The sequence below is a fragment of the Rutilus rutilus genome (assembly GCF_951802725.1).
Source record: "Rutilus rutilus genome assembly, chromosome: 9".
Taxonomy (NCBI): domain Eukaryota; kingdom Metazoa; phylum Chordata; class Actinopteri; order Cypriniformes; family Leuciscidae; genus Rutilus; species Rutilus rutilus.
The window spans coordinates 23318310-23345149 of record NC_140223.1 but is presented as its reverse complement, the minus strand read 5'-3'; the positions used below and the strand labels follow the sequence as shown (position 1 = coordinate 23345149).

The following is a 26840-nucleotide window of genomic DNA, read 5'->3' as shown; positions in this document are numbered from 1 at the left end:
AAATTAAGAAGCTGGGGTTGCCTTTAGCGTCTTGCAGACCACATCTAGGAAATATCAGAAAGCGTTAAAAATAAAAAAGGCCTTAAAAATAACATGTCAGCTTTTTCTGAAATCCAAATGAAACTTTATCCATATTCCACTAGAACAAACCCATTAGGCAAAGGAAAGAATGAGGAGAATAATCAGACCTGTTTTGTCTATAATGTAAATGGAACACTAACTCTCATAAGTACACTGGATCTCTTGCCATCAAAAACACTCAAGCACAGCGTGAGGCAAGCCATCACCTCTCTAAACATAGTGTTCAGCTTGATCCCACTTTAGCAACCACAAAAGGCACAAAAAAAGCATATGCGCGATTTAAGACTTTAAAATAAGACGTCAGATGCCCTTTCCACACCAGAGCTCTGTAAATCTACAGGCTATTGTTTCATTCAGCTACTTACAATTTTTTAATTGTTTTCAAGCTCTTAGCTTTCAAGGTCTAAAAACCACAAAGAAAATCTGTGATTTAAAATGGCATTTAAATCTGTAAATAAACAGAAAGCTTGAGGATTCTGGAAAAAAAAAAAACAGGTAAACAAAGAAATAAGCCTCCATGATTAATTGAAATAAAACCAAAATTGTGATATGGTTTAGTGTGATTACTAAATCGCAAATGCCGTGATTGAATTAAATAAATCAAATCAACTTTGTGATTCTGAGTGTATCGCAGCACTGTGCTCTTTTACACACGAGCAGCTCATGATCCAGTGTTTTTAGTGTCTAAGAGCGGCTTGGTTCTCAGTAAATGCAGCTCCACATGAACTCATCTCTGCATGAGAAGCATTTATAATACGTCTGTTGAGAACAAAAGAGAAGCTTAAAGGGATAGTTCACCCAAAAATGAAAGTTCTGTCATCATTTACTCACACTCAAGTTGTTCCAAACCTTGAATTTCTTTCTTCTGCTGAACACAAAAGATAAGAGAAGAATATGGATAACCAAACAGTTGATGGACCCCATTGACTTCCATAATATGAAAAAAAAAAAAAAAAACTATTCTATGGTTTGAAACTTGAGGGTGAGTAAATTATGGCAGAATTTCATTTTTGGGTGAACTATCCCTTTAAGTTCTCAAAACAAAAGCTTGATAGTTTAATGTTAAAAAAAAAAAAAAATTAAGGCAGCCATAAATATTAGTGTTGGAATTTTACAGTTGTACTGCAAAACACCATTATATATATAAAAAAAATTCATTATTTTACAGAGAAATATTACAATAGTTATATTTAGGGAGAAACCGGATTCGATCCAAAATAATTATTGTGTCAGCCGAACTTTTTACTCTTTGGAATTCTTTGGAATCCAAACTGGTTGGATCATAATCATAATCAGCAGCTGGTAAAGTAGCTTTCTGTTTAGGATACATTTCCTCAAAGTAGTCGATGTGTGGAGGCTGTAGAATATCCAGAGCTGACAGCACCTGTGGAGAAACAAAGACAGAGCGCGCCAGAGGTCAGCTTTGACGCCAGAGAACGTGGGCACTGACACCAGCCTTCACATGACATTCGTTTCCCAGGCACCAGCAGCCCAGGGACAGCGAGAGCTAGCCAGGCTCACGCTAATGGCACCATGGGGACGGCACGTAGATAGCGAGAGTTAGGTAACACTAACTGATTAAAAAAAAAGAAACAGAGGATGGGGAGCTTACATTGTCGTGCTTGAAGAAACAAAGCATCTTCAGTTCGCGGAAAACCCTTTTGCAGGAGACGAGGTTTTGGAAGACATTGGGCATCTTTTTAAGGGCCACACGTTTGCCATCTCTGGGGTCTGTCACCGACCTGAGGAGAAAAGTAAAAGATGAGAAATAAGTGATTAGGCTGGGTGATATAGCCAAAATGTATGTCTACATTCTTTTTTGGTAGTGTGTTAATCTATTATGCTCAACAAGGCTGCATTCATTTGATCAAAAATACAGTAAAAACAGTAATATTGTGAAATATAATTACAAATTAATTATATAATTAAATCATTATTTCATTATTCCTGTGATGGCAGAGCTGAATTTTCAGCATCATTACTCCAGTCTTCAGTGTCACATGATCCTTCAGAAATCATTCTAATATGCTGATTTGGTGCTCAAGAAACATTCCTTATTATTATCAATGTTAAAAATATTGCTTAATATTTTTGTGCAAACTGATACATTTTTTCAGGATTCTTTTATGAATAGAAAGTTCAAAAGAACAACATTTATTTGAAATATAAAGCTTTCTAAATATAAAAACTATTTACAGTCAATTTTTGTCACATGTATTTACTGTGTATTTACTGTCACATTGTTGCAGAATATAGTATTAATTTCTTAAAATATTTCTGACCCGAAACTTTTTAACGGTAGTGTGTATATATATAAATATATATATATATATGTATACATATAAGTTTGTAACCATCATTCAAAATGTTTAATACAAGAAGTAAAATAAAGTAAAACAATATTTAAAATATAATAAAGGCTTGTTCTCCACACTGATTTTTATACTCAAATGATCGAAAGCAATAAAATGTGACCAGTTTCACCAATAACACAATATATAGTAATACAAAACAATTTAGCACATTTTTTTTTTTACATTGTTGGTGACACGAATTAATTGTTTTGAATCAGTTCACTGAAATGGACAGTTTGAAGTGATTCATAAAAATGAATTGAATCTATGAAATCCAATGCTAATACTTGGAAGTCACGATACAAGGAGTCACGATACATTCTACATGTACAAATAAGACGTGCATTGAAATAATAGATACTCATACTGTTGATTATTTATTTATTTTTGTCAGCAAAATCTTTGCAAGTACAGTGTGAATATTTGATATATCGCCCACAACTATTCTGCGATTTAATCATACATTTTGTTGAATTTTGACACGAAAAGAAGACGAGAGCAAGCGAGAGATGATTTGTTGATAAAAAGGCAAGCGCTGAGGGGCCCTCAGTAATGGCCTTGAATGTTTGTGAACATCTTTTGTCGTCACTCTGCTATGAGCAGCTTGATGTGACCTTACTGAGAGATGCCAATTGCTATAAGTGCCTCTCCTTCTTCCCTGAACAGTAACACATTTTCCACAGCAATGTTAAACACATTACACAAATGCAACTATCCTTTCCTCGGCATACAGAGTCATTTCAACTTGCCACTGTGCAACCATGCCTGTTCATTTTTATGCATTGACTACATCAATTCAAGAGGGAAATATTATGGTAATGATTCTGAAATGCATCTTGTGTATATTTATGCAAACTACAAAGTGCACATTAAGTCTCAAACCAATACATAGACCTGTCATAAAATGTATGTACAGTATAGGCTTTTCACAACACAAAATGCTTAGGGCGTTATATATATTAATAGCTGTTTTTGTCTTATAATAATTGTCTCAAATGTGGCTCATAAACCTCAGAGGTGTGATCACTGTACACAAGTAAGTGTGTCCCTGTACACCTCACCTGGAACAGAATGGAACATTCTGACTGAAAAACAATTAATGCTCACGGAAACATACCACAGTTTCATGTAATCCCGATAATAACAGATTAAAAAGAAGATATTTAAATATATATATATATATATATATATTTACATTTTGTCCATAGAAAAACCAAAGTCATTAACTTTGATTGTATAAGAAACATTCTTCAAAATATCTTCTTATGTGTTCCATAAGAGAGTAAGTTTTTTGGATCACAATGAAGGGGGAGAAAATGACGACAGGTCTTAAAGGGTTGACAGTGAAAAACATGCTTATTAAAGTACCAATTATCTCTTATCCAAATAGTCTCTTATAGCCAAGGCTGTTTTATTTGATCAAAAACACAGTAAAAACAGCAATACTGTGAAATGTAATTACATTAATATCTATTTTAATAAAAAATTCAAATGTAATGCATTCCTGTGATGGCAAAGCTGAATTATCAGCATCATTACTCCAGTCTTCAGTGTCACATGATCCTTCAGAAATCATTCTGATATGATGATTTGCTGCTCAAGAAATTATCCATGAAAACATTTGTGCTGCTTAATATTTCTGTGGAAAACTGATACATTTTTCCACCATTCTTTAATGATTAATAAGTGTATAGAATTTTTCTGGGCACAGTTAATGTTACTGCTAAGGTGTGCTGCTCCTTTTTTTTGTGGAAAAGTTTTTTAGGATTTTTAGGATACATTTTTTTTTTTAGGATTCTTTGATGAATAGAAAGTTTTAAAAAAATCTGCATTTATTTGAAATAGAAATGTCTTCAATGTCACTTTTAATCAAATGCAATACATCCTTGCAAAATATATTATATATTATTTATTAAATGTATATATAATCCCAATATTTTCAAACAATATCACACAATGTGCTTGATACAATTATTGAAACAATATGGGGGAAAAGTAAGACAAGGTGGAACAGATTTCTAGCAGATATATTAGGGAACAAAAACAAATGAGGTGTTTATTCAGGTTATGAAGAAACATTGATCGGTAAAATGAATGATTAACGGAGTCTCTTGGGTCGGCACAATGACACACACAAACACTCTCGAACACACGCGCCTGGTCACGGCATGTGATTCACAAGCTGGATTAGACAACAGCACGAGGGAGAGGGGGAGGAAAGAGAGAGAGAGAGAGAGAGAGAGAGAGAAAGAGAGAGATGTTTCTTTGATAAAAAGGCAAATCGCTACAGCACTGCCATCTCTCCTCAGTATCAAAACAAACACTAAAGCAGGAGGCATGAAATGAAGACAAGTTTCTTGTAAAATAGAGCAATAAAGAAAGACAGACTCAGTATAGATATACACACTGAACTGTATGTGACTGATAATGCAACAGAAACATTTGCACAGGAAGTTACCAGGGCCAACAAGGATTGAGTTTGTTTGCACATCCTGACCAGCCTGTCACAGCAACACTGACTCGTCCAATAGTGTGGGTTTAGGGGCGGGACTATCTGTATGTCTGACCAATGGGGGGCAGATTGGGGAGTGTTTAAAAACTGTTTGAAAACAATCATTTTTCCAATTCAGTTTGTTGATGCTAGTGGAAACACTTCAGATTCAAAGTTTTGAATATAAAAATATGGTGCTAAAAATATATATGAATCATATTTGTGATGTAAATTAGTTGCCTTATTGTGCTAAAACCTGTTATTAGTTCTGTTATCTTTTGTGTCTTTCTAGGCTTAATTTCACAGACGTGCATGAGGGGGAGTCGTCTAATTTAACTCATTAGTTGTGTCAGCAGCCTTGCCGCAAAATCCCTCCCTGAACCGTCTCCAGGTGCCAAAGAAAACTACAACACGAGGCCACGTGAGCCCGCCTGACGCATGGACCCGAGATCCCGGAACGCTCTTCAGGACTCACACACAGGACCTACTTCCTGGAGATAACGGAGCAAAACGTCTAAAATAGAAAGATATGCCGCACTCTCACTCTCTGTCTATCGCTCCATCTCTTTCTCACTCTCTCTCCCCATCCACTTTTAATCAGTGGCTATTCAAAGATGAAAAGCCTTTCTGAAAAGGAAAAATATTATCCATGTACTTCAAACATGGCTTTTCTCTCTCTAAGGGCACATGAACATGTCCTCCAAAAAAAAGTAAAAAAAAAAAAGTCTCCTTTTAACATCTTGTTTGACGTTCTAAAAAGTAAGCTAGAGGTTGTTCCAAACCTGTATTACTTTCTTTCTTCTGCTGAACACAAAATAAGACATTTTGAAGAATGTTGGTAACCAAACAGTTGATGGACCCCATTGACTTCCATAGTAGTTTCTTTCCTACTATAGAAGTCAGTGGTGGCCAGCAACTAATTGGTTAACCATTTTCTTCAAAACATTTTCTTTTGTGTTCAGCAGAAGGAAGAAATTAAGACAGGATCGGAACAACTTGAGGGTGAGTAAATGATGACAGAATTTTCATTTTTAAGTGAACTATCTCTTTAAGTTCAAAATAATTCAACGTTTTAATCACCTTTCGGGATTGTTGTGTTTTGTTCCATTTCATTGCACGCTGTCTATATTTTCGAATGCAAAAATTAGCCATGCCATGCAATTAGTGTACACATATTGTAACATGTCTTTCAGTAAGTTAAGCCTATGGGCAAACCTTATGTACTATAATTATTTTCATGAGCAAAGCCTTCACTTTAACATAAATTATGGTACACAGATATCACCAGTAAAAAATGTGAGGTGGTTTAAGAGCTCCTCACACAAGATATTTCATCATCCCTTTATAATAACTATCACTGATAAAAGCCATCACATTTATATAACATTTAAAGAGCATTATTAAAAAAAAAAAAAAAGTTAAATACATATAAATCTCATGGTTATGAAAGTAATATATATACATATATATATTACTGTTGTTACTGTATTTTTGATTAAATAAACGCAGCCTTTGACAGGTTACATGTACCGTATATAATCATATATATTTGACTGTTCATAAATGATCTGTTAATCATTTATCACTAATTAAAGATAATAAAGATATTGTTAAATAAATAACTGTGCCCAGAAAAAATTATATTCACTTTCTACTCCTTAAAGAATAGTGGAAATATTAAGCAGCACAAATTTTTTCAACATTGATAATAATAAGAAATGTTTCTTGAGCAGCAAATCAGCATATTAGAATGATTTCTGAATAATCATGTGACATGTGAAGACTGGAGTAATGATGCTGAAAATTCAGCTTTGCCATCACGTTACTTGTTTACTGTATTTTTCTATAGTTAAAATAAATGCAGCCTTGATGATCATAAGAGTAACAATAACAATAAAACATTTTTTGTAAAATAAATAAATAAATCAACACCAAACTTTGAAATGTACTTTAAATATATATAAAAAAAAAAAATAGTGTAGACTGTTTAATTTCCCACCTTTTTAAAATAACCTCAAATGCAAAATCTAAAAGAACATTTTTGGTGCAAAGCCAAACTCAAGGTGAATTCTGCTTTTCCTCAAAGCCAGCGAAAAATCCATGAGCCCAAAAAAAAGCAGATCATCTCATGAATACTACAAGAGCCGAATACACTTCGCGTAGCCGAGTCTCACTCCTTGAAGATTTGTTTTAGTCTCAAAGGCTATTGATTCTGCTTGGCTAACACATGCGGATTCGTATCGCAGGCAGATTGCTGTGTTTTGTATCTATATAACACCAGTTAGTGGATACAACAATGTGCTGATGAAAATCTGCCCCTAACCAGGGGAACGGGAGTCACGTATAAGTGGGTAATTCCTGCTGAAGGATGTCTTTGTGATTAAAAGCCTCTCTCTTGGAGTGTTATTCTTTGGGTTGGGCTTTCTGAACTGTGAGAAACCTATAGCGATCGCTCTGTAATCTGAGGCCAGCCATTTTACCTCAGTCGTTAATAATTCAACATCGACCATATTCATATTGGTACTGAGGGACAATGGCACGTTTAAAAAAACAACAACTGTATTTTCAGAAACCCAACAAGGTTTCAGGCCGCTGACGAGAGGATGTATTTTTCCAAAAGGCTTATTTAACGGACAACAAATACAGACCAATTTAGAGGAGCAAAACTTTGTGTTTGCTTATACTGTCACTAAAGGAACTGTCCTTAAGTGTTTGGTAAATTGCACAGTGCTTTGTGAGAATAAAAGCTTAAACTCCAAACTGCGAACAGTCCCAGAAATTGCTCACAAAACAGAACTCTGTGAACAGAAAAAATAAAGCTGTATGTTCTGTGTATTCAAGACTTCCTAATAACATACTTTATAGAAGTCATCTACTGTGAAGAAGTCATTTCAAGCCACAAACAATGCAGTTGTTTGAACTTGAACTGAAACTGTCGTTCTGACTATGGCAGAAATCGACATAGCCGTCGATCTTAAACTGTCCCTCAGGATTAAGAAGGGATGATTGTAGTGTCGGTAAATTGATTGTCGATACCAAAATTTTGGTTTTGGTATGATACCAGCATCTGGCATTTCGGTATCAAATACACTCACCTAAAGGATTATTAGGAACACCTGTTCAATTTCTCATTAATGCAATTATCTAATCAACCAATCACATGACAGTTGCTTCAATGCATTTAGGGGTGTGGTCCTGGTCAAGACAATCTCCTGAACTCCAAACTGAATGTCAGAATGGGAAAGAAAGGTGATTTAAGCAATTTTGAACATGGCATGGTTGTTGGTGCCAGACGGGCCGGTCTGAGTATTTCACAATCTGCTCAGTTACTGGGATTTTCACGCACAACCATTTCTAGGGTTAACAAAGAATGGTGTGAAAAGGGGAAAAACATCCAGTATGCGGCAGTCCTGTGGGCGAAAATGCCTTGTTGATGCTAGAGGTCAGAGGAGAATGGGCCGACTGATTCAAGCTGATAGAAGAGCAACTTTGACTGAAATAACCACTCGTTACAACCGAGGTATGCAGCAAAGCATTTGTGAAGCCACAACATGCACAACCTTGAGGTGGATGGGCTACAACAGCAGAAGACCCCACCGGGTACCACTCATCTCCACTACAAATAGGAAAAAGAGGCTACAATTTGCACGAGCTCACCAAAATTGGACAGTTGAAGACTGGAAAAATGTTGCCTGGTCTGATGAGTCTCGATTTCTGTTGAGACATTCAGATGGCAGAGTCAGAATTTGGTGTAAACAAAATGAGAACATGGATCCATCATGCCTTGTTACCACTGTGCAGGCTGGTGGTGGTGGTGTAATGGTGTGGGGGATGTTTTCTTGGCACACTTTAGGCCCCTTAGTGCCAATTGGGCATCATTTAAATGCCACGGCCTACCTGAGCATTGTTTCTGACCATGTCCATCCCTTTATGACCACCATGTACCCATCCTCTGATGGTTACTTCCAGCAGGATAATGCACCATGTCACAAAGCTCGAATCATTTCAAACTGGTTTCTTGAACATGACAATGAGTTCACTGTACTAAAATGGCCCCCACAGTCACCAGATCTCAACCCAATAAGGCATCTTTGGGATGTGGTGGAACGGGAGCTTCGTGCCCTGGATGTGCATCCCACAAATCTCCATCAACTCCAAGATGCTATCCTATCAATATGGGCCAACGTTTCTAAAGAATGCTTTCAGCACCTTGTTGAATAAATGCCACATAGAATTAAGGCAGTTCTGAAGGCGAAAGGGGGTCAAGCACAGTATTAGTATATGGTGTTCTTAATAATCCTTTAGGTGAGTGTATATACTTAATCAAAACCTTGGGCAACAAATCTGGTGACTGTGAAATTAGGGATAAATATGGCTGTAAATAGATAAAAAACTTTGTACTTTGTAGTTTTGAACTTTCTATTCATCAAAGAATTCTGAGAAAAATCGAATCAGCACAACTGATTTCAACATTGATAATGTTGATAAATATTTATTGAGCATCAAATCATCACATCAGAATGATTTCTAAAGGATCATGTGACACTGAAGACTGATGATGCTGAATATTCAGCTTTGATCACAGGAAAAAAAAAAAATCTTACTAACCCCAAAACTCTGAACGGCAAAGTATATTGTAAAAAACTAACAAACAAACAATATCTCATACTTGTTGAACACCAAAATGAAAGCATTACAAAAAGATTTAATGGATCACTGCACAAACTTTCACATTTCAGTGCAGCTTTAACTGCACTAAATTTCAGAAATCCAAATGAAAACCAAGAAGAGTTCCGTTAAAACACGGTCAACAAATGCAAGAAAAGATGACAGTGCAGCACTGAATGGACAGTGACCGTTCAATCTGTTGGTCTGAAATCCTCTCGGTCATAAGGCATAGGACTGGGCCAGTACGTCAACATCCTGGACCATAGGACCAAGATGTTGAACCCTTAGGTCTAAAAGCAGGCAGGGATAAAACACATGCAGAGTCACTTGACAATAAACTACTTAACTGCATTAATACTTAATTGCTTCTTACATGTTGAGAGATGACAGACGCTGTGCACACACTCAGGAAATCACAGACTGAATACTTCATGGGCAACATTTTGATGAGGAACTAGACATTGTTGATTTATGATACATTGCCTTTTTTTTGCAGTCGCAGAGGAAAAGCGCTAAGAGAATCTGGCTTTTCCATTCTGAGCCCTGGGAGGATAGAGTGATTGTAGGGTTTTTGGCAGTGCCACACAGCTCTCCGTCCCCAGCCACTTTGATTTTCCTAATTAATCTACAGAGCCCGGCCTTTTTTCCAGCCTTCTGCACAGATTCTTCCCTCTCAACCTCAAATAACACAGCGTCTGATCCACTGATGTACACTTCCTGTCAGAGAGGGGTGTCGAGGGGAGCGGCGGGCGCGAGCTCAAACCAGAACGTCAGTCAGGGTTTGCGTCACAGAGTTGTTACGCACGCTGACTGTTTTAACACGCCGGTCCCCTGGAGGTGTCGGGTGGGGGGGGTCTGAACTTTGTGTTTGAATTAGCCTAGCAAGGATTAGCATATGCCTGCATAATGAATCAAAAAGCAGCACATCGTGTCAGACGATCTGAAGTCCCCTGCACGATTCATGTGACACTTCCACCAGCGCCAGTGTGAAACTTCACCTTCCTCACACTGCAGACAAAACAACTTTTGGTTTTACTGAAAAAGGAGGTAAAACTTTATTTTAGCTCTAAATGTGAGTAAATAAAGACCTGTATTGTCAAACTCCCATGGGGAGAATTGCAATCTGTTACAAGACACAGTGTTACAGAGCTCAAATTTATATTTGTATATTGAAATAAATACAGAATGTGAAAGAACTCCTATTTTCAACTTCAAGACTTTAGAATATGATCTGAATTCGTCCAAAAGTTTGGACAAATTTGACTGAATTTAAAAGCCTTTCAATCTAAAGGTTTATGCTTAAATTATATTTATAATGAATAGTGGGACATGTCTTGTAACCTTGTATAATTTCAGACTTACATTGAAAAGTTGGTAAATGAATAACCAGTAATTATAAAAAGAATTGAAAAACAGTTTGAACTAGTTTTAGAAGAAGTATAGCATGTCACTGTCACTTACTACCCAATTACACACAATCTGAATAACCCAACATCTTTATATAATGCCAGCTTTTCAAATGTCAGTTTGACTCTAAGAGAAACAGATTTGCTGAAGAAACTGTATGAGCCGAGGACCCACACACAAAAGATGTGTGATAACCAGATCGCACACACATCAGTGCATCTGTCCCACAATCCTCGACCTCCGCTATTTAAATAGGGGTTTTAGAATGCAGATAGTGGCTTTGACAAATCGTTCGCTGGCTGGCAGTAGATTTAGGTCGATGACCCAGTTATTTGGGAAATTAAAAGTGTTAGAGCCATAACGATGTGAGCATGCCCAATAGAACAGAGCAGACTCACTTTTTCAAATCTAATCTGGACATAAATCAGATTAAAGAGGTAATTTAGGTGACAGATAAAGAATATTAAAAAGAAGCGACGCGAGTGACATCAAAGCAGAAATGAGAAGACGGGATTATTGAAGAGTCACATCATTTATTCTCTCTCACAGGCTTCTGAAGCAAACTCAAATCAAATGCTCTAAAAATAAGCATACATTATCTGCAGGTAACAGCTTTCCAATATTACTTCCTAATTCGCCTCATTTATGTTCGTTTATGTCACTTTACAGCTGAGAAAGAAGAAATGTTGCAGGCTGGATTCAAGCCTGCGTTTCCTACATGAGCACTACTGCTCAACATGCCTGCAGCAGGTTAACTAACCGCCAGGCCATGACTGACTCACAACCCACAACAAAAACACACTGACTCGCAAGCTATTCTCAGTACATTTACCCATTTCAGCCTCAATTTCACAGAGCGACAAAATGTCAAGTGGCCTGGATGAAGGATGTATTCTGATTAATGCTGTGCTGAAAAAAACAATCTGATACTGTCAAATGATCTGTGCATTAAGTGCTGAAGTGAAAATGCTAAATAATAGAACTTTTTTTCTATGAAATGTGTAGTGTTACTTTGTAGTTCATTTTATTACTAACTTTTCAAATCAGTCATATATACACTGCTCAAAAAAATTAAGGGAACACTTAAACAACACAATGTAACTCCAAGTCAATCACACTTTTGTGAAATTAAACTGTCCACTTAGGAAGCAACACTGATTGACAATCAATTTCACATGCTGTTGTGCGAATGGAATAGACGACCGGTGGAAATTATAGGCAATTAGCAAGACACCCCCAATAAAGGAGTGGTTCTGCAGGTGGTGACCACAGACCACTTCTCAGTTCCTATGCTTTCTGGCTGATGTTTTGGTCACTTTTGAATGCTGGCGGTGCTTTCACTCTAGTGGTAGCATGAGATGGAGTCTACAACCCACACAAGTGGCTCAGGTAGTGCAGCTCATCCAGGATGGCACATCAATGCGAGCTGTGGCAAGAAGGTTTGCTGTGTCTGTCAGCATAGTGTCCAGAGCATGGAGGCGCTACCAGGAGACAGGCCAGTACATCAGGAGACGTGGAGGAGGCCGTAGGAGGGCAACAACCCAGCAGCAGGACCGCTACCTCCGCCTTTTTGCAAGGAGGAGCAGGAGGAACACTGCCAGAGCCCTGCAAAATGACCTCCAATAGGCCACAAATGTGCATGTGTCTGCTCAAACGGTCAGAAACAGACTCCATGAGGGTGGTATGAGGGCCCGACGTCCACAGGTGGGGGTTGTGCTTACAGCCCAACACCGTGCAGGACGTTTGGCATTTGCCAGAGAACACCAAGATTGGCAAATTCGCCACTGGCGCCCTGTGCTCTTCACAGATGAAAGCAGGCAGCAGAACGTTGTCCATGGCGTCTCCAGACTCTGTCACGTCTGTCACATGTGCTCAGTGTGAACCTGCTTTCATCTGTGAAGAGCACAGGGCGCCAGTGGCGAATTTGCCAATCTTGGTGTTCTCTGGCAAATGCCAAACGTCCTGCACGGTGTTGGGCTGTAAGCACAACCCCCACCTGTGGACGTCGGGCCCTCATACCACCCTCATGGAGTCTGTTTCTGACCGTTTGAGCAGACACATGCACATTTGTGGCCTACTGGAGGTCATTTTGCAGGGCTCTGGCAGTGTTCCTCCTGCTCCTCCTTGCACAAAGGCGGAAGTAGCGGTCCTGCAGCTGGGTTGTTGCCCTCCTACGGCCTCCTCCACGTCTCCTGATGTACTGGCCTGTCTCCTGGTAGCGCCTCCATGCTCTGGACACTATCCTGACAGACACAGCAAACCTTCTTGCCACAGCTCGCATTGATGTGCCATTCTGGATGAGCTGCACTACCTGAGCCACTTGTGTGGGTTGTAGACTCCATCTCATGCTACCACTAGAGTGAAAGCACCGCCAGCATTCAAAAGTGACCAAAACATCAGCCAGAAAGCATAGGAACTGAGAAGTGGTCTGTGGTCACCACCTGCAGAACCACTCCTTTATTGGGGGTGTCTTGCTAATTGCCTATAATTTCCACCGGTCGTCTATTCCATTCACACAACAGCATGTGAAATTGATTGTCAATCAGTGTTGCTTCCTAAGTGGACAGTTTAATTTCACAGAAGTGTGATTGACTTGGAGTTACATTGTGTTGTTTAAGTGTTCCCTTAATTTTTTTGAGCAGTGTATTTAAAAAGTATATATATATATATATATATATATATATATATACAGACCCTTTCCAAAAAATTTGAATATCATGGAAAAGTTTATTTATTATATTATAGATTCAGGGCCCACAACTTAAACGATTTCAAGTATTTAGTTGTTTATTTGTACATAATTTGGGCTTCCAGCTCATAAAACCCACGAAAACAGGATTTCAAAAAATGTGAATATTACATGAAATCACACAGTAATTGCAAATCCTGCTGGAAAATGAAGTCAGCATCTCCATAAAGCTTGTCTGCTGAAGGAAGCATGAAGTGCTCTGAAAATGTCCTGGTAGACGGCTGCGTTGAGTGGACAGCACAGTGGACCAACACCAGCCGATGACCAACACAGACTGTGGAAACTTCACACTGGACTTCAAGCATCTTGGATTGTGTGCCTCTCCATTCTTCCTCCAGACTCTGGGACCTTGGTTTCCAAATGAGATGCAAAATTTGCTCTCATCAGAAAAGAGGACTTTGGTCCACTGTGCTTTATTAAATCCAGAGTCAACGCAGCCGTCTACCAGGACATTTTCAGAGCACTTCATGCTTCCTTCATTTTCCAGCAGGATTTGCACCTGCCCACACTGCCAAAATAACCAAAACCTGGTTCAATGACCATGGTATCACTGTGTAATTACTGTGTGATTTCATGTAATATTCACATTTTTTGAAATCCTGTTTTCGTGGGTTTTATGAGCTGGAAGCCCAAATTATGTACAAATAAACAACTAAAGACTTGAAATCGTTTAAGTTGTGGGTCCTGAATCTATAATCTATGGAAGTTTAACATTTTGAATGGAATTATGGAAATAAATAAACTTTTCCATGATATTCTAATTTTTTGGAAAGGGTCTGTTGTTATATTTATCAAAAAACAATACTGACAAGAAAACCTGCTTCACAATCAAACTGAACATCAAATCAGCAAAACATTATATGAAATAATCATGCAATAATCATCAAGTGGAGACTGTGGCAATTATTTAGGTGGTTTTATTGTACGTTTTGTTTTTTGGGAAAAAAAAATCCTGAAAGTTTACACAATACTGTTGTCAGACACCTGAAAACCTTCAAGCACTGTTCAGTTGATTTGCATCTTTGTTCTGTTGTTTTGTTAGTGTGTAGTCTGCAATCAGCTAAATTATACCACTGACTGTCTTTCTTGTTTCATTAATCGGTTTTGTTCTCTTCAGTGTGTTTTAAATGAATTGGAAATTGCAAGCAAAAATGGCTTCAATTATATAAGGCTTCAACCATGTTGCCTGATAAATGACCATTTGGATTAAACAACATATAGCCTAGCGTTTTCAGGTTTGTATTTTTAGATAAACATGAGTGGATCTGAGACGGTAGAAGTACAAACCTTGAGGAATAGAATTGCCCTTTCTGAAAAGATGTTTAAAGTGTCATTTTCCACACTGGCAGAGAAAAAGAAATGTTTGCTAATAGTCTTGAAAGAATTATACAGCATGCTGAAACTTGAAGAAACTTTGAGTTGTCAATTTATTTGATCTACTACGACCTTGAAAATGTTAGCTGACAAAACAATGGACTTTAATATTTATACGTGTAAAACATAGTAACATTAAATAAATAAAAAACCTTTAAAAAGTGGTTGATGCAAATCCCAGTTAACTGCTGATATTAAAATACCAAACATATAATAAATTAAGAAGGCATCACAACATTATAATGCAATGTTTTAAAAAAAATATTACAGTTATTAAATGATTAGTGTTTAGATGATGAGCATTAGAGAATGCCATAAATACAATCCTGAACACTGTCCCAGCTGTTGTTGATAATTCTGAGAGCTTGTGGAAGCTTTTCGCAATTTTTTTGTGGATTAGATCTCTGCCACTAGTGCAAATATATCTAATTCTGTCAGGATCACTATCGTCAAATACAACTGACAATTAGCATACAGTTTGGATTGGCGGTATGGTTCTGTTCTGGGCAAGAAGTCCCTGCAGCCTAGCATGGATAAGAGCAGGGAGAGCAGCAATAACCCCTGTTTCTGTTTCTCTATCTTATCTGCTAGAAGTTATTCAACGTCTTAAGACATCTTATTGTTCGCTTGACGTTATCCTCTCTATGATCTTGTCCATTGTGAATCAGAGCCTCGTAGAAGACATGGTCTCATCTTATTTTCTACATCTCGACTGATTTCTAAACTGCCTTTTTTTGGTTAAGTTATTGGAGAAGGTGGTTCTTAATAAAGGTATTTATATATATATATATATATATATATATATATATATATATATATATATATATATATATATATATTTCAGTACGGTTTTAGGTCTCAACACAGCACTGAAACTGCTCTTCTCAAAGTGAAAAATGATCTGTTGCTGTCTGTAGGTTTTAGTGCTTCTTGATCTTCTTTGACACTGTGGATAATGGGGTTCTTCTGGGGTGTGGGGTGGGATTAGGGGGCTTGCCTTATACTGGTTCTCCTCCTATTTATATGGTAGACCTTTTGCGGTGGAACTAGGAAGCTCTATTTCATCTTCCCACCCTATTTCCTCAGGGGTTCCTCAAGGTTCACGTCTTAGTCCAGTTCTGTTTTCTCTATATATGCTCCCTCTGGGATTAATCTGTCAAAAATATAATGAGGCTTACCATTGTTATGCTGACGATATCCAGCTATATTTGCCCCTGAGATGTAATGAAGACTCCAACATCACAACTTTGTTTGAGTGTTCGAATGAAATAAGAGCATGGTTGGCTGCAAGTATTTTGCAGCTCATTGAGTCAAAATCTGAAGTGGTAATTTTTGGTCCCCCAAAGTTAGCCAAACAGCTTTCTGTACATCTTGCCCCATAGCCACTAATGTCAACACTCAAGTGAGGAACCTTGGAGTAATTTTTGATTCGAAGCTGAAATTTGATAAACAAGTCAATGCCGTGGTTAAAGGTAGCTTTAATTTGCGGAGCATCTTGCATTCTGTCTTTTAAGGACATGGAAACTGTCATGCATATACACATAAACTCAAATATCAGCCGGTAACGAATATAATACCGATATATCATGCATCCATTTTTGGTGTATCACTAATAATTTATGATAAAACTGTAAAATCAGCAATATTTCCTCATCTGGTAATTCAAATTCTAAATTTTAAACTACAAACATGCTGGACAAACAGTTAACTAAAGTATAGCGAGTCAGTGACAGAACACACAAAACACACCCAGACTGACAAACACACACACACACACGTCCACACGACAGTGGCACTGTCAGAATCGATCAGAGGGAGACGGTGGAGGCCCAAGGGGAAGATGGCAGATAATGGATTATAGTGCAACTCTTTTGTGTTCCCTCCAGCTTTGCAGCTGAAATACACAGCAAGACAATGGGAGGGCTTGCTGCCATTGGAAAATTTTGGGGAAGTATTAATTTAAGGGGAGCCATTAACAGTAAGGGAGACATGAAAGTGCTTCTCTAATCCATACTTGTACTTATTTGTTTTGTTCCTTCCAACCAGAATCAAATATTTTATTTCATCTCTCTTCAAAGCACCCCAGAGGATGAGAAAATAAAGCTCATGTGGAGGGAGGCAGAGTGAGTGAGCATATGCACAGTGGCTCTCTGAAGACATTAAATACAAAGTCTTACATGTGAGGCTCTTTCGCTGCTCCCTGTAGTGTGACTGGAGCCGTTTTACATAGAACGACTTAACCACCTATCCTTCATCTCTAAAAGCTCTTAATGCGCAATGGCTGAGCTTATAACATGTGCTGTACGCTACAGCACAACAAACTAGCAAAACATGACTAGGAAATGAAATTTTCCCATCATGCAATCTTAGGGCCAGATTTACTAACAGCTTGCTCCAGCGTAAACCTTCTTTTGGCGTTAAAAAAAACTTCTGTCAGGATTTACTTCAGACACGCAGTGAAAAATTTGCATTGAAAAGGCTTGGACAGGGTTATTTTGCCGCTGACCTTATTGCATATGCATATACATTTGTAGGAGTGTATTTAAATGAATCATGCAAGGTGATTTACAAAGGTTTGCGCTCGTCAATTTATCGGTATTTGCGCCATTAATTAATGGCCAAAAAAAGCATGTCTTAAACTAATTTGCTCTGCTCTTGGTAGATTGCGTTAGTCATTTTGGAAATTATTCGGCTGTGTCTGTGTTTTTTCATTTGCGCGTCGTCAGTAGATCACGTGCAGAACATTCCACTCCCATCTGCATTTTTTTGGAATTGCGCTCTCATGCTAATTTGCCCTGTTTAGTAAATCTGGCCCTTAGTTTGCTCATAAACCTTAGTCAGAATCGAGGCTATATGTGAAAAGTACAGCCTGTTTGATATGTTGTACTGTTGTGTACACTGACAAAACATTTAAAAATAGGCGTACATCTTTTAATGACACTTTTGCAATACAATGAAAATGAATGGGGATGAATGTTTTCAAGGTCAAATGACAAAAAGGCACTATGAAAGTACATCTTCTCTTCCTCACTCAATGCTGTCATATGGCTTTAGAAGGCTTGAAGTTGTCATTTGGACAGCGTTCATCCCCATTCCGTTCCATTCCATGTAAGAAAAACAGTAGCATGAACATTATGCCTAACATCTCCTTTTGTGTCCTAAGAAAGTCTGAAGGGTTTGGAACGATAAGTGGGTGAGTATATGACAATTTTTCATTTTTAGGTGAATTATCACTTTAACTGACTCATAAATGGTTTGCCATAATAATGGGCTTATTATTCTATTTTTGCCATCAGAACTGTTCTCCAGCAATCTAGACATTTCCTCCAGTCAGCCGGAAGCTTGAAACCTTCACGAGCCCATTAGTGGAACTAGACAGATTCTGAATTACAGGCCCCTCTGGCTATACTACATATACATTGAGGGTTCCTGTGTGTGTGTGTGTGTGTGTGTGTGTGTGTGTGTGTGTGTGTGTGCGCAGAGGATCATCCAAGGGGCCACTGTCAAGCTGCAGTAACCGGCGGCTCTGCTGTGATGTGTTTGTGCTGCGGGACTCACATGCCTACGATGAGAAGGACACCAGCGTGCCAGGCTGAGGGCAAGTCCTGCATTTGCCCCTCCAGCCGCTCACATTCCACACCACCCTGCCCCCAACCCCACTCAACCCCTCAGGTAAACCCATTCAAATAGGATCAGAGAGACGAACATATGGTAGCCTAACAACAGCAGTGATTTGGAGAGGATTTTCAGGTTGAAAGAAGGTGGTGGGGGGAGGCGAAGCGAGCCACAGACTACAGAGAAAAGTGCATGGTGGAATACGAGAGGCCTGTTTTGTTCATGTCACTTCCAGTGTTATTTTAACAAATACACATCTTAAACAGATGCCTTTTATTTATACTGAACTTAAATCAATGAATGTTAACTTTAGGCTTTGTAAAAAAAAAAAAAAAAAAGATTTTTTAAATATATATAAAATATATTTGAAAATAGGATATTTCTTTTTGGAGTCCCATTTATACTACTACTATACACAACTATTACTACTACTAATAATAACAATAATACATTAAATAAATTAAATATAATATAAACTATAATATTATTTATATAATATAATTAAATTAAAATAATAAAAGTTCATTATTATTATTATTATTATTATTATTATCATTATCAAAAACAATACAATAATAATAATAGTACTACTACTATTACTAATAAATTAAATATATAATTAAATTAATAAAAGCACATTATTATTATTATGTAGCAAGCAACAACTAAAATAACAATACATTATTATTGTCGATAAATGTGTTAATAAATAATAATAATAATAATAATAATAAATTAAATATAATATAAATTAAAATTATCAGAATTTCATCATCATCATCATCAACAACAACAATACAATAATAATAATAATAGTCATACTACTACTAAAAATACATTGAATATACAATTAAAATAATAAAAGCACGTTATTATTATTATTATTACTATTATTTAGCAAAAACTAAAATAACAATACATTATTATTGTTATACTGTCAGTGTTGTTATTAATAATAATAAAGTATATATACTTTTTATGTTTTTATTTAACAACAAAATAATATATTATTAATATTATTGTTATTAATAAATAAAAAAAGCAATAATAAAGTATATAAAATAACACATTTTCATTAATAATAGGCTAACAGTTTATGATTTACATTATGATTAATAATAATAATAATAATAATCAAATATAAATCAGTTATTAAAAATAGTCTGGCGTGCAACGATCCAACAAAGCAGAAAGCATACCATGCTGTGCCAAATTGCCAATAGAGCTTGGGAGAGAAAAGGGAAAGCATACAGGGACCAGGCACAGTCTGCACTGCTGGAACATTTTAGTGCATCATGGGAAAGCAAAGAGACTAAAAGATGAGTTATCATCAGAGGCTGATTGTGGCTTGTTTGGCTGTGAAACTGCACGGTTAATTTCCTCACAGAGGCCCCAAGCACTCGTTAGACCCAGTGCCAGCGAAGACTTGGGCTCTGCTTCTAGATCTGTCCACGCTCTGGAGTGGGTGTGTGTTTGCGTGTGCAGCAACTGTGAATGACGAAGAAGGAGAATGTGTTGAACGCTGATAACAGAGGCAGTGCTCGCACAAGCTCACGCCCTAGGTCACGCCCTAAGGTGGAGAGTCCGGACACTTGAGCCCGCTCACACTCTTTCACCATCACAACATCGAATCCCAGATCCCATTTGTGAGCCTTTGCTAACAGGACATAGTACAAGGATAGTCATAAACTGATAAAACAGTATTTAACTGGGTTAGATCAGATCCCAACCTTGAAAGCATAATAGAAACGATGATTCACAACAGGATATGGCTAAAACATGAGCATTTATCTGTTCTTATATCCAAACCATTTAGCTGTGAAGGCTAACTTTTGGAAAAGAGGCCCAAAGGAACTATGAATTCTGACTACACCGAAAAATGGACACTAACTGTTTAGTATTTAAGACAGGTTACACACAACTCAGACTTATGGATTTGGTTAAAGTTGGGGGTGTGACAAAATCTTATATCATGATATCAAAGTAATTTAAATTAATACTTTTATTCAGCAAGGGTGCATTAAATTGATCAAACGTAACACTTAAGACATTAATTAAAAGTTTTTATCATTATTATTTCAAATGAATGGTGTTCTTCAGACTTTCCTTTCATCAAATAATCCTAAAAATGACACAACTGTTTCCAACATTGATAATAATAAGAAATGTTTCTTGAGCACCAAATTATCATAGCATGAATTCTGAAGGATCATGTGACAAGAATGGAGTAACGATGATAGAAATTCAGCTTTACCATCACAGCGACAAATCAGACTGTAAAATACATTAAAACAAAACATATTTCGCAATATTACTGTTTTTACTGCATTTTAATCAACTAAATGCAGGCTTGGTGAGCATAACAGACTTCATTCAAAAACATTAAAAAATTTGTTTTGATGATCCCCAACTTTTGAATAGTATAGTACAGTATTATGACAGGAGGTAACACTTTATAATAATGTTCAGTTGTAAGTCATTTATAAGTGATTAGTTAATGATGAACTAATCATTTACAAAACATTCATAAATGAGTAGCAAGTGACATACTAACATTTTATGTATGTTTTGTAAATTGTGTTACAAGTCATTTACAATTGATTAGTAAATGATTAACAAATTTTTTAAAAACATGACTAATCATTCATAAATGATTAATTAGTGAGATGTTCATTATATGTTTTGTAGATTCAGTTATAAGTCATTTACAATTGATTAGTTAATGATTAACTAATCATTTACTAAACATGACTATGCGTTTCATAAATGTTTAATAAATTATGTTACATTTTTTTGCATGTTTTGCTCACATCAGGTGCACAGTGGTTAAAGACTCCATGTGTTTCAGAGAAGACAGCTGTCTATACCCTCACCAGTCAGCACTTACACTACATTACACACTACAGTGTTCAACACCTGTTATAGATGTGTAAACGCAGAAAGTGTTGTAAATGATTTACAACACTTTCTGCATCCCCTAATCTAAAGTGTAAACTATTCATCACTTGTAAATGTCTTACACTTCATTTGTAGATTACCACTTCAAGAATCAAAAAGGCATAAGGTCTGCGAATGTTATCTACGAATGTATATGTAACACATTTACAAGTGATGAATAGTTTACACTTTAGATTAGGGGATGAAGAAAGTGTTGTAAATCATTTACAACACTTTCTGCATCCCCTAATCTAAAGTGTAAACTATTCATCACTTGTAAATGTGTTACATATACCTACAAATGATCTGTATGTGTATTCAAGGCATTTACAACACTTTTTGCACCCTCTAATTGCTACATATATACAAAAAAACAAACATTTATTCAACATTTATGAAACACATATTCATGTTTTGTATATGACTAGTTAATCATTAACTAATCAATTGTAAATTACTTATAACTGAATCTACAAAACATACATCCAATAATTAACATATCACTTATTAATCATTTATGAACGCATAGTCATGTTTCGTAAATAATTAGTTAATCATTAACTAATCACATGTAAATGACTTGTAACGGAATTTACAAAACATACATAAAATGTTAGTATATCACTTGCTAATCATTTATGAATGTTCTGTAAATGACTAGTTCATCATTAACTAACGACTTATAAATGACTTACAACTGAACGTTATTATAAAGTGTTACCCAATAAACAACTGTTTTAAATGCTTTGAAAGCTAAGTGAATTTAGGCGTTAAAATGGATATTCATTTTTAATTTGATTTTAATAGATTATTAGTGGTTTTAAAAATTAACCCTCAACAACCAAAACACAAACAAAACACTCTCAACAGTAAAAATAACATTTAAAAAAAAATACAATCTCAAATTCTGATTTAAAACACACATACCACAACCACTAACAACAGAAACAGTTTTTTTTTTTCTTATGCATAAATCTCTACCTTTATAATGTTATATACCAGGTCTAAATGTAGTCTAAAAATTCAGTAATGCGTGGAAGTGAGGTTTGTGGTTAATTTAATTTTAGGGAATGAAGAAAAAACAAATCAGCCCAGATAACAACAATACTCTCAATCACCCTTTGAAGCCACTTAGGAAGGCCAAAACATGCTCTAGACAAATGGATGCTATTATCCGGGGAGTTCTCCTATTGAGGATGGTTCCAGTAATGGCAGATGCCGTGGCCACTTCCTCCCGCTTTCGCCAAGAACCAATCACGCTCAGTCCAGTTAGAAGTAGCTTGAGAAAAGCCAGAGCTCTTAATCAAACTGTATACTGACAGGGCCAAAAACAGGGTGGTGTTTGTTGTGCTGAGGAAATGGCTGAAGAGATAATTACGACAAAAGAGACACTCCCACCCATACATTCCCCGACTTCCTACAGTCCCTGACCACATTTCCCATCTGCAATAACACTCCCGGATATTCGTCTTTTACTCCCCCGGAGCATCTCTGCTATTAGGACTCTAGAACAAGCCTGAGGATCACGGAAAAAACAGTGGTGATGCCCTGAGGACAGTCATGCTTGAGCGGCCCACTGCCCACAGCGTGGGGGCATCCCTGGCCTCTCGCCACCACACTCAGAAAGAGTGTTAAGGCAAACACTGACTGACTCAAGCCTGAGTCAAGCAACCGTTTGCCTGCGCTTCCATGTCATCAGTGCAGCTCAGAGTAGCAAGCTAAAGCTAGCTTACAGGTGTGAGCCTGTAACCAAAAAACCTCACTGGGATGACACTCATGTAAATCAGCCACTGTTGCTTCCAAACTCCTTAAAGGTACAATATGTCGTTTTTTTGCTCTAAAAATAGCAAAAATCACTATAGCTGTTATATCTTTTTTTTAGTTGTGTACTTACATTATCCCGACTGTTTCCAACAACTTTCAAACCAGGAGAAATTTGTAATTTAATTCGAAGACACGGACCGTTTCTTTATTTCCGTTTTGTCAATGGCGTCATATCCGGGTTCTCCCTGGTTTCCGCTCGTACTGCCATAGTAACCAGAGCCCTCTGATAGTAACCAAGGCGACTGACGTGGACAACTGTGTAGTTCGTAATGTCTATCTGCACACTGTTGTTGTTTCGTTCAAACATTATGGACCATGGCAAGCAGACTTTGGATAAAAAAGGAGAACTAAAACGAGAATCAATATCAGCGCGGTGTTTTCGAGATGTCTAGAGCTCCACGTCCGAGACTTCGACCGCTCCTACATGTACTTTATTAAACAGGTGAGCACATTTACATAAAACTAATCAATGTTATATAGTTCAACATATAAAATGTTAGAATATGATCTGTATGTTATTCTATGCTAGTCTCATACAAACTAACACATAGAATAACATAAATTTCAACACATTCAAATGCAGTTTAGTGTGCTAGTGTAATGTTAGACCAAGTGAAACAGCGCTGCGTTACCTCACAAGTTTAATTTGTCTAATAAACTGACCTGTGAGTTGTAATTCTGCACTTGCGTGTAGTTCGGTAGAATGAAATGTCTATATTCCCTTTATATCCGCGGGACTCGCGTCGCGTGTGGAGCTGATAGCTGTCTCTTAGCAATCCCGAACTGCTTCATATCACAGTCATGATAAAAACATTGATGTATTTACTCATCCATAAACATTATTAGATCGGTCGGCTTGGTGTTGACGACAAGATCCATAATTCTTAGTAAATGTTGCGTCATCAAACTACGCCTTTGTTATTGCAAGAGGTTAGCGACCCCTAGCGGCGAAAAAATTACATATTGTACATTTAATGCGATCGCGAAGTCTGCGATTTAAATAAATATGTGCTGCTGGTTTCCAGAGTGAAGCGCGGCACTATGTTGATTTACACGCATGCAGCAGTATTATTTTAGCATTATTAGCCAAGTTTCAATCCAGTTTTTGCCCTGTTTGACAACGTGAAAATGCGTAAAAAAAAGTATTTTTTGCAAAATTTGCTGTCTCAAACCCGTTTCCATTTGGCCTTATACTGATAAATTGGTGTGCGCAGTGATGTCATCCCTCAAATAATGCAGTGTTGCATAAGTTTTGTTGTATCGCTAAAAATAGCCGGTTCCATACATGATTTCGCATATATCACAAATTATATCATATTGTTCACATTCTACATATTTGTGAAATGTAAAGAGTAATGAGATAATTGAAAACCGCCAGTTTGGGTTTATTTGAGATAAAAAGGAGCAATAAAGATAACACAATAAAGTTGCATTAACTTACAAACGTTCGAAATAAAAGCTAGATGGTTTATCGTTTGAAAATGAAAAAAATTAAGGTTTTACATTTTACAGTTGAATTATAGAATAAAATTATTTTAATTATTCTTATTAAATCCTCAACTTTTTGACTGTACAGTAATAGTATTATTGCAATATATTTCTTATTTTGTTTATTTAAAAAAAATTTGCAATAAAAATCATATTATTTTAAAGTCATATTGAATGGGTCAAAAATGGTGAGAATGTGGACTATGAAAAATCAAGTGGAAAGAGATTTTTGTATTTTTTAAAACTAGTTACTTGTTGGTTCTTTTAATGAGTAAACCCAAGTGTGAACACTGACATTTTTTCCCAAATTGTTCAACCCTAAGATGATGGTTTGCTTTTTCAGTGTCTTTTCCCCCCCGTTTTTTTCTTTCTATGCACTCCCTAACAAATTATTAATTATTTCCAAATATCGCTCCAAGTAATTTGAAAGCGAAAAATCCTTTTTTTTTTTTTTATATCGCAATACGTTTTGCAGAAAAACAAGATATCGTAATGTCAGTGTTTTTCAATTCTGTGCAGCCTTACTGCCTACTAGTGCCTAGCATTTAAAAAATTCCTTTCAAACCAAAACAATAAAATAAAAATCACATTCAAGGCGTTTGTCTGAATTTTGAAGGGTACATAAACAGGGCTGGTTTTACTTAGGGTGTGTTTCACAAGTCTGTTTTGAATGGATGGCAAACAAACCAGACAGATGGCCAGAAATATATTCAAATTTCTGTTTTAAAGACATCCTGTCTGTGGATATTGTTTCTATATTCAAATCTGACAGAGGGAGATCCAAATCAAATCTATAACACACACTATAACACTCACACACATATGCTTCAGAAGAAATCCAGGTAGCTTTTAGGCAGAATTGAGACCGGGCAGCTAATAGGACAGCTATAAATAAGCACAAAAAGTGTCAGGGGTGTGAGCTCTAAATGGAACGGTTCAGTCTGAGCAGAGGGCTTTTTAATTAACAGTTCTGCTCTCTGAGGAAGAGGTGGTCTTCACAGTATTAAAGCTAAAGCAGCTGGACCTCTGCTCCACAGCAGACACAATACACAGCCACATCCTCTCTGAAAGTCTCATGCGTTTCCCGTTTTGACTGAGGAACACTGGTGAAATAACACAACAAACACTTACACTTTAATAAGCATAGAGAAATAGAGGTAGGAACCGAAAAAGAGCCAAAGAGGGCGAAACTGAAAACTATTAAGAAATGTCATATTCACCACAAGATCAAAATACATTATATTTGCAATATGCATGAAGTAAATGAAGCCTATATTTAGACCATTAAGTCTTTCACTAAATTTTAACTGTATTATTTATTTTATGCACTGATAATATTTTCATGATGATATACCAGCACTTAAAAGTACCATAAATTTACAACAGATCTGAAAGAATGTAAGATTTTGTACACCCGGTTGGGATGTTTAGCTAAATTAAAGTTATTTGCACTTTTTACAGTGTAATTATTTTGGAAAATCAATGAAAAGTTTGAAATATTGCAAAAACACACATGAGAGTGAGATTAGAGGAAAGCCGCAACAACGTAATTTGTAGTGGGGGAAAGAGTACTAGAAAAGTGTACTTAAGTAAAAGTATTATGGTAAATTATGTGAAAAATCATGGTAAAAAAAACAAAAAAGTACTTTACTTAAAGTGTCCTGACCGCAGGGGAATCCTGGAGAATGACATATTGAGGGAATCCCCAGTTGTGCAGCATAGAGCTGCAATATAAAGTTAAGAAAACTAAACAACCGAGAGAAATATATGTCTACTACCTCAGATTTAACGATTTATCTGTACATTAGCATCGGGGAATAACATTATAATCTCGTTCACGGTAGAGAAAGCT

The 26840-nt window shown here is 36.7% G+C and overlaps 1 protein-coding gene across 1 annotated transcript in view; it reads right to left on the bottom strand.

Annotated features, from left to right (window-relative positions):
* nlk2 (nemo-like kinase, type 2) overlaps window positions 1-26840 on the bottom strand; it is a 76092-nt gene that overhangs the window by 37799 nt on the left and 11453 nt on the right. The window contains exons 2-3 of the mRNA XM_084419768.1: window positions 1694-1823; window positions 1410-1465 (exon numbers count right to left, since the gene is read on the bottom strand). Coding sequence (XP_084275894.1) covers window positions 1410-1465; window positions 1694-1823 — 186 coding nt within the window. The remainder of the gene's footprint in view (window positions 1-1409; window positions 1466-1693; window positions 1824-26840) is intronic.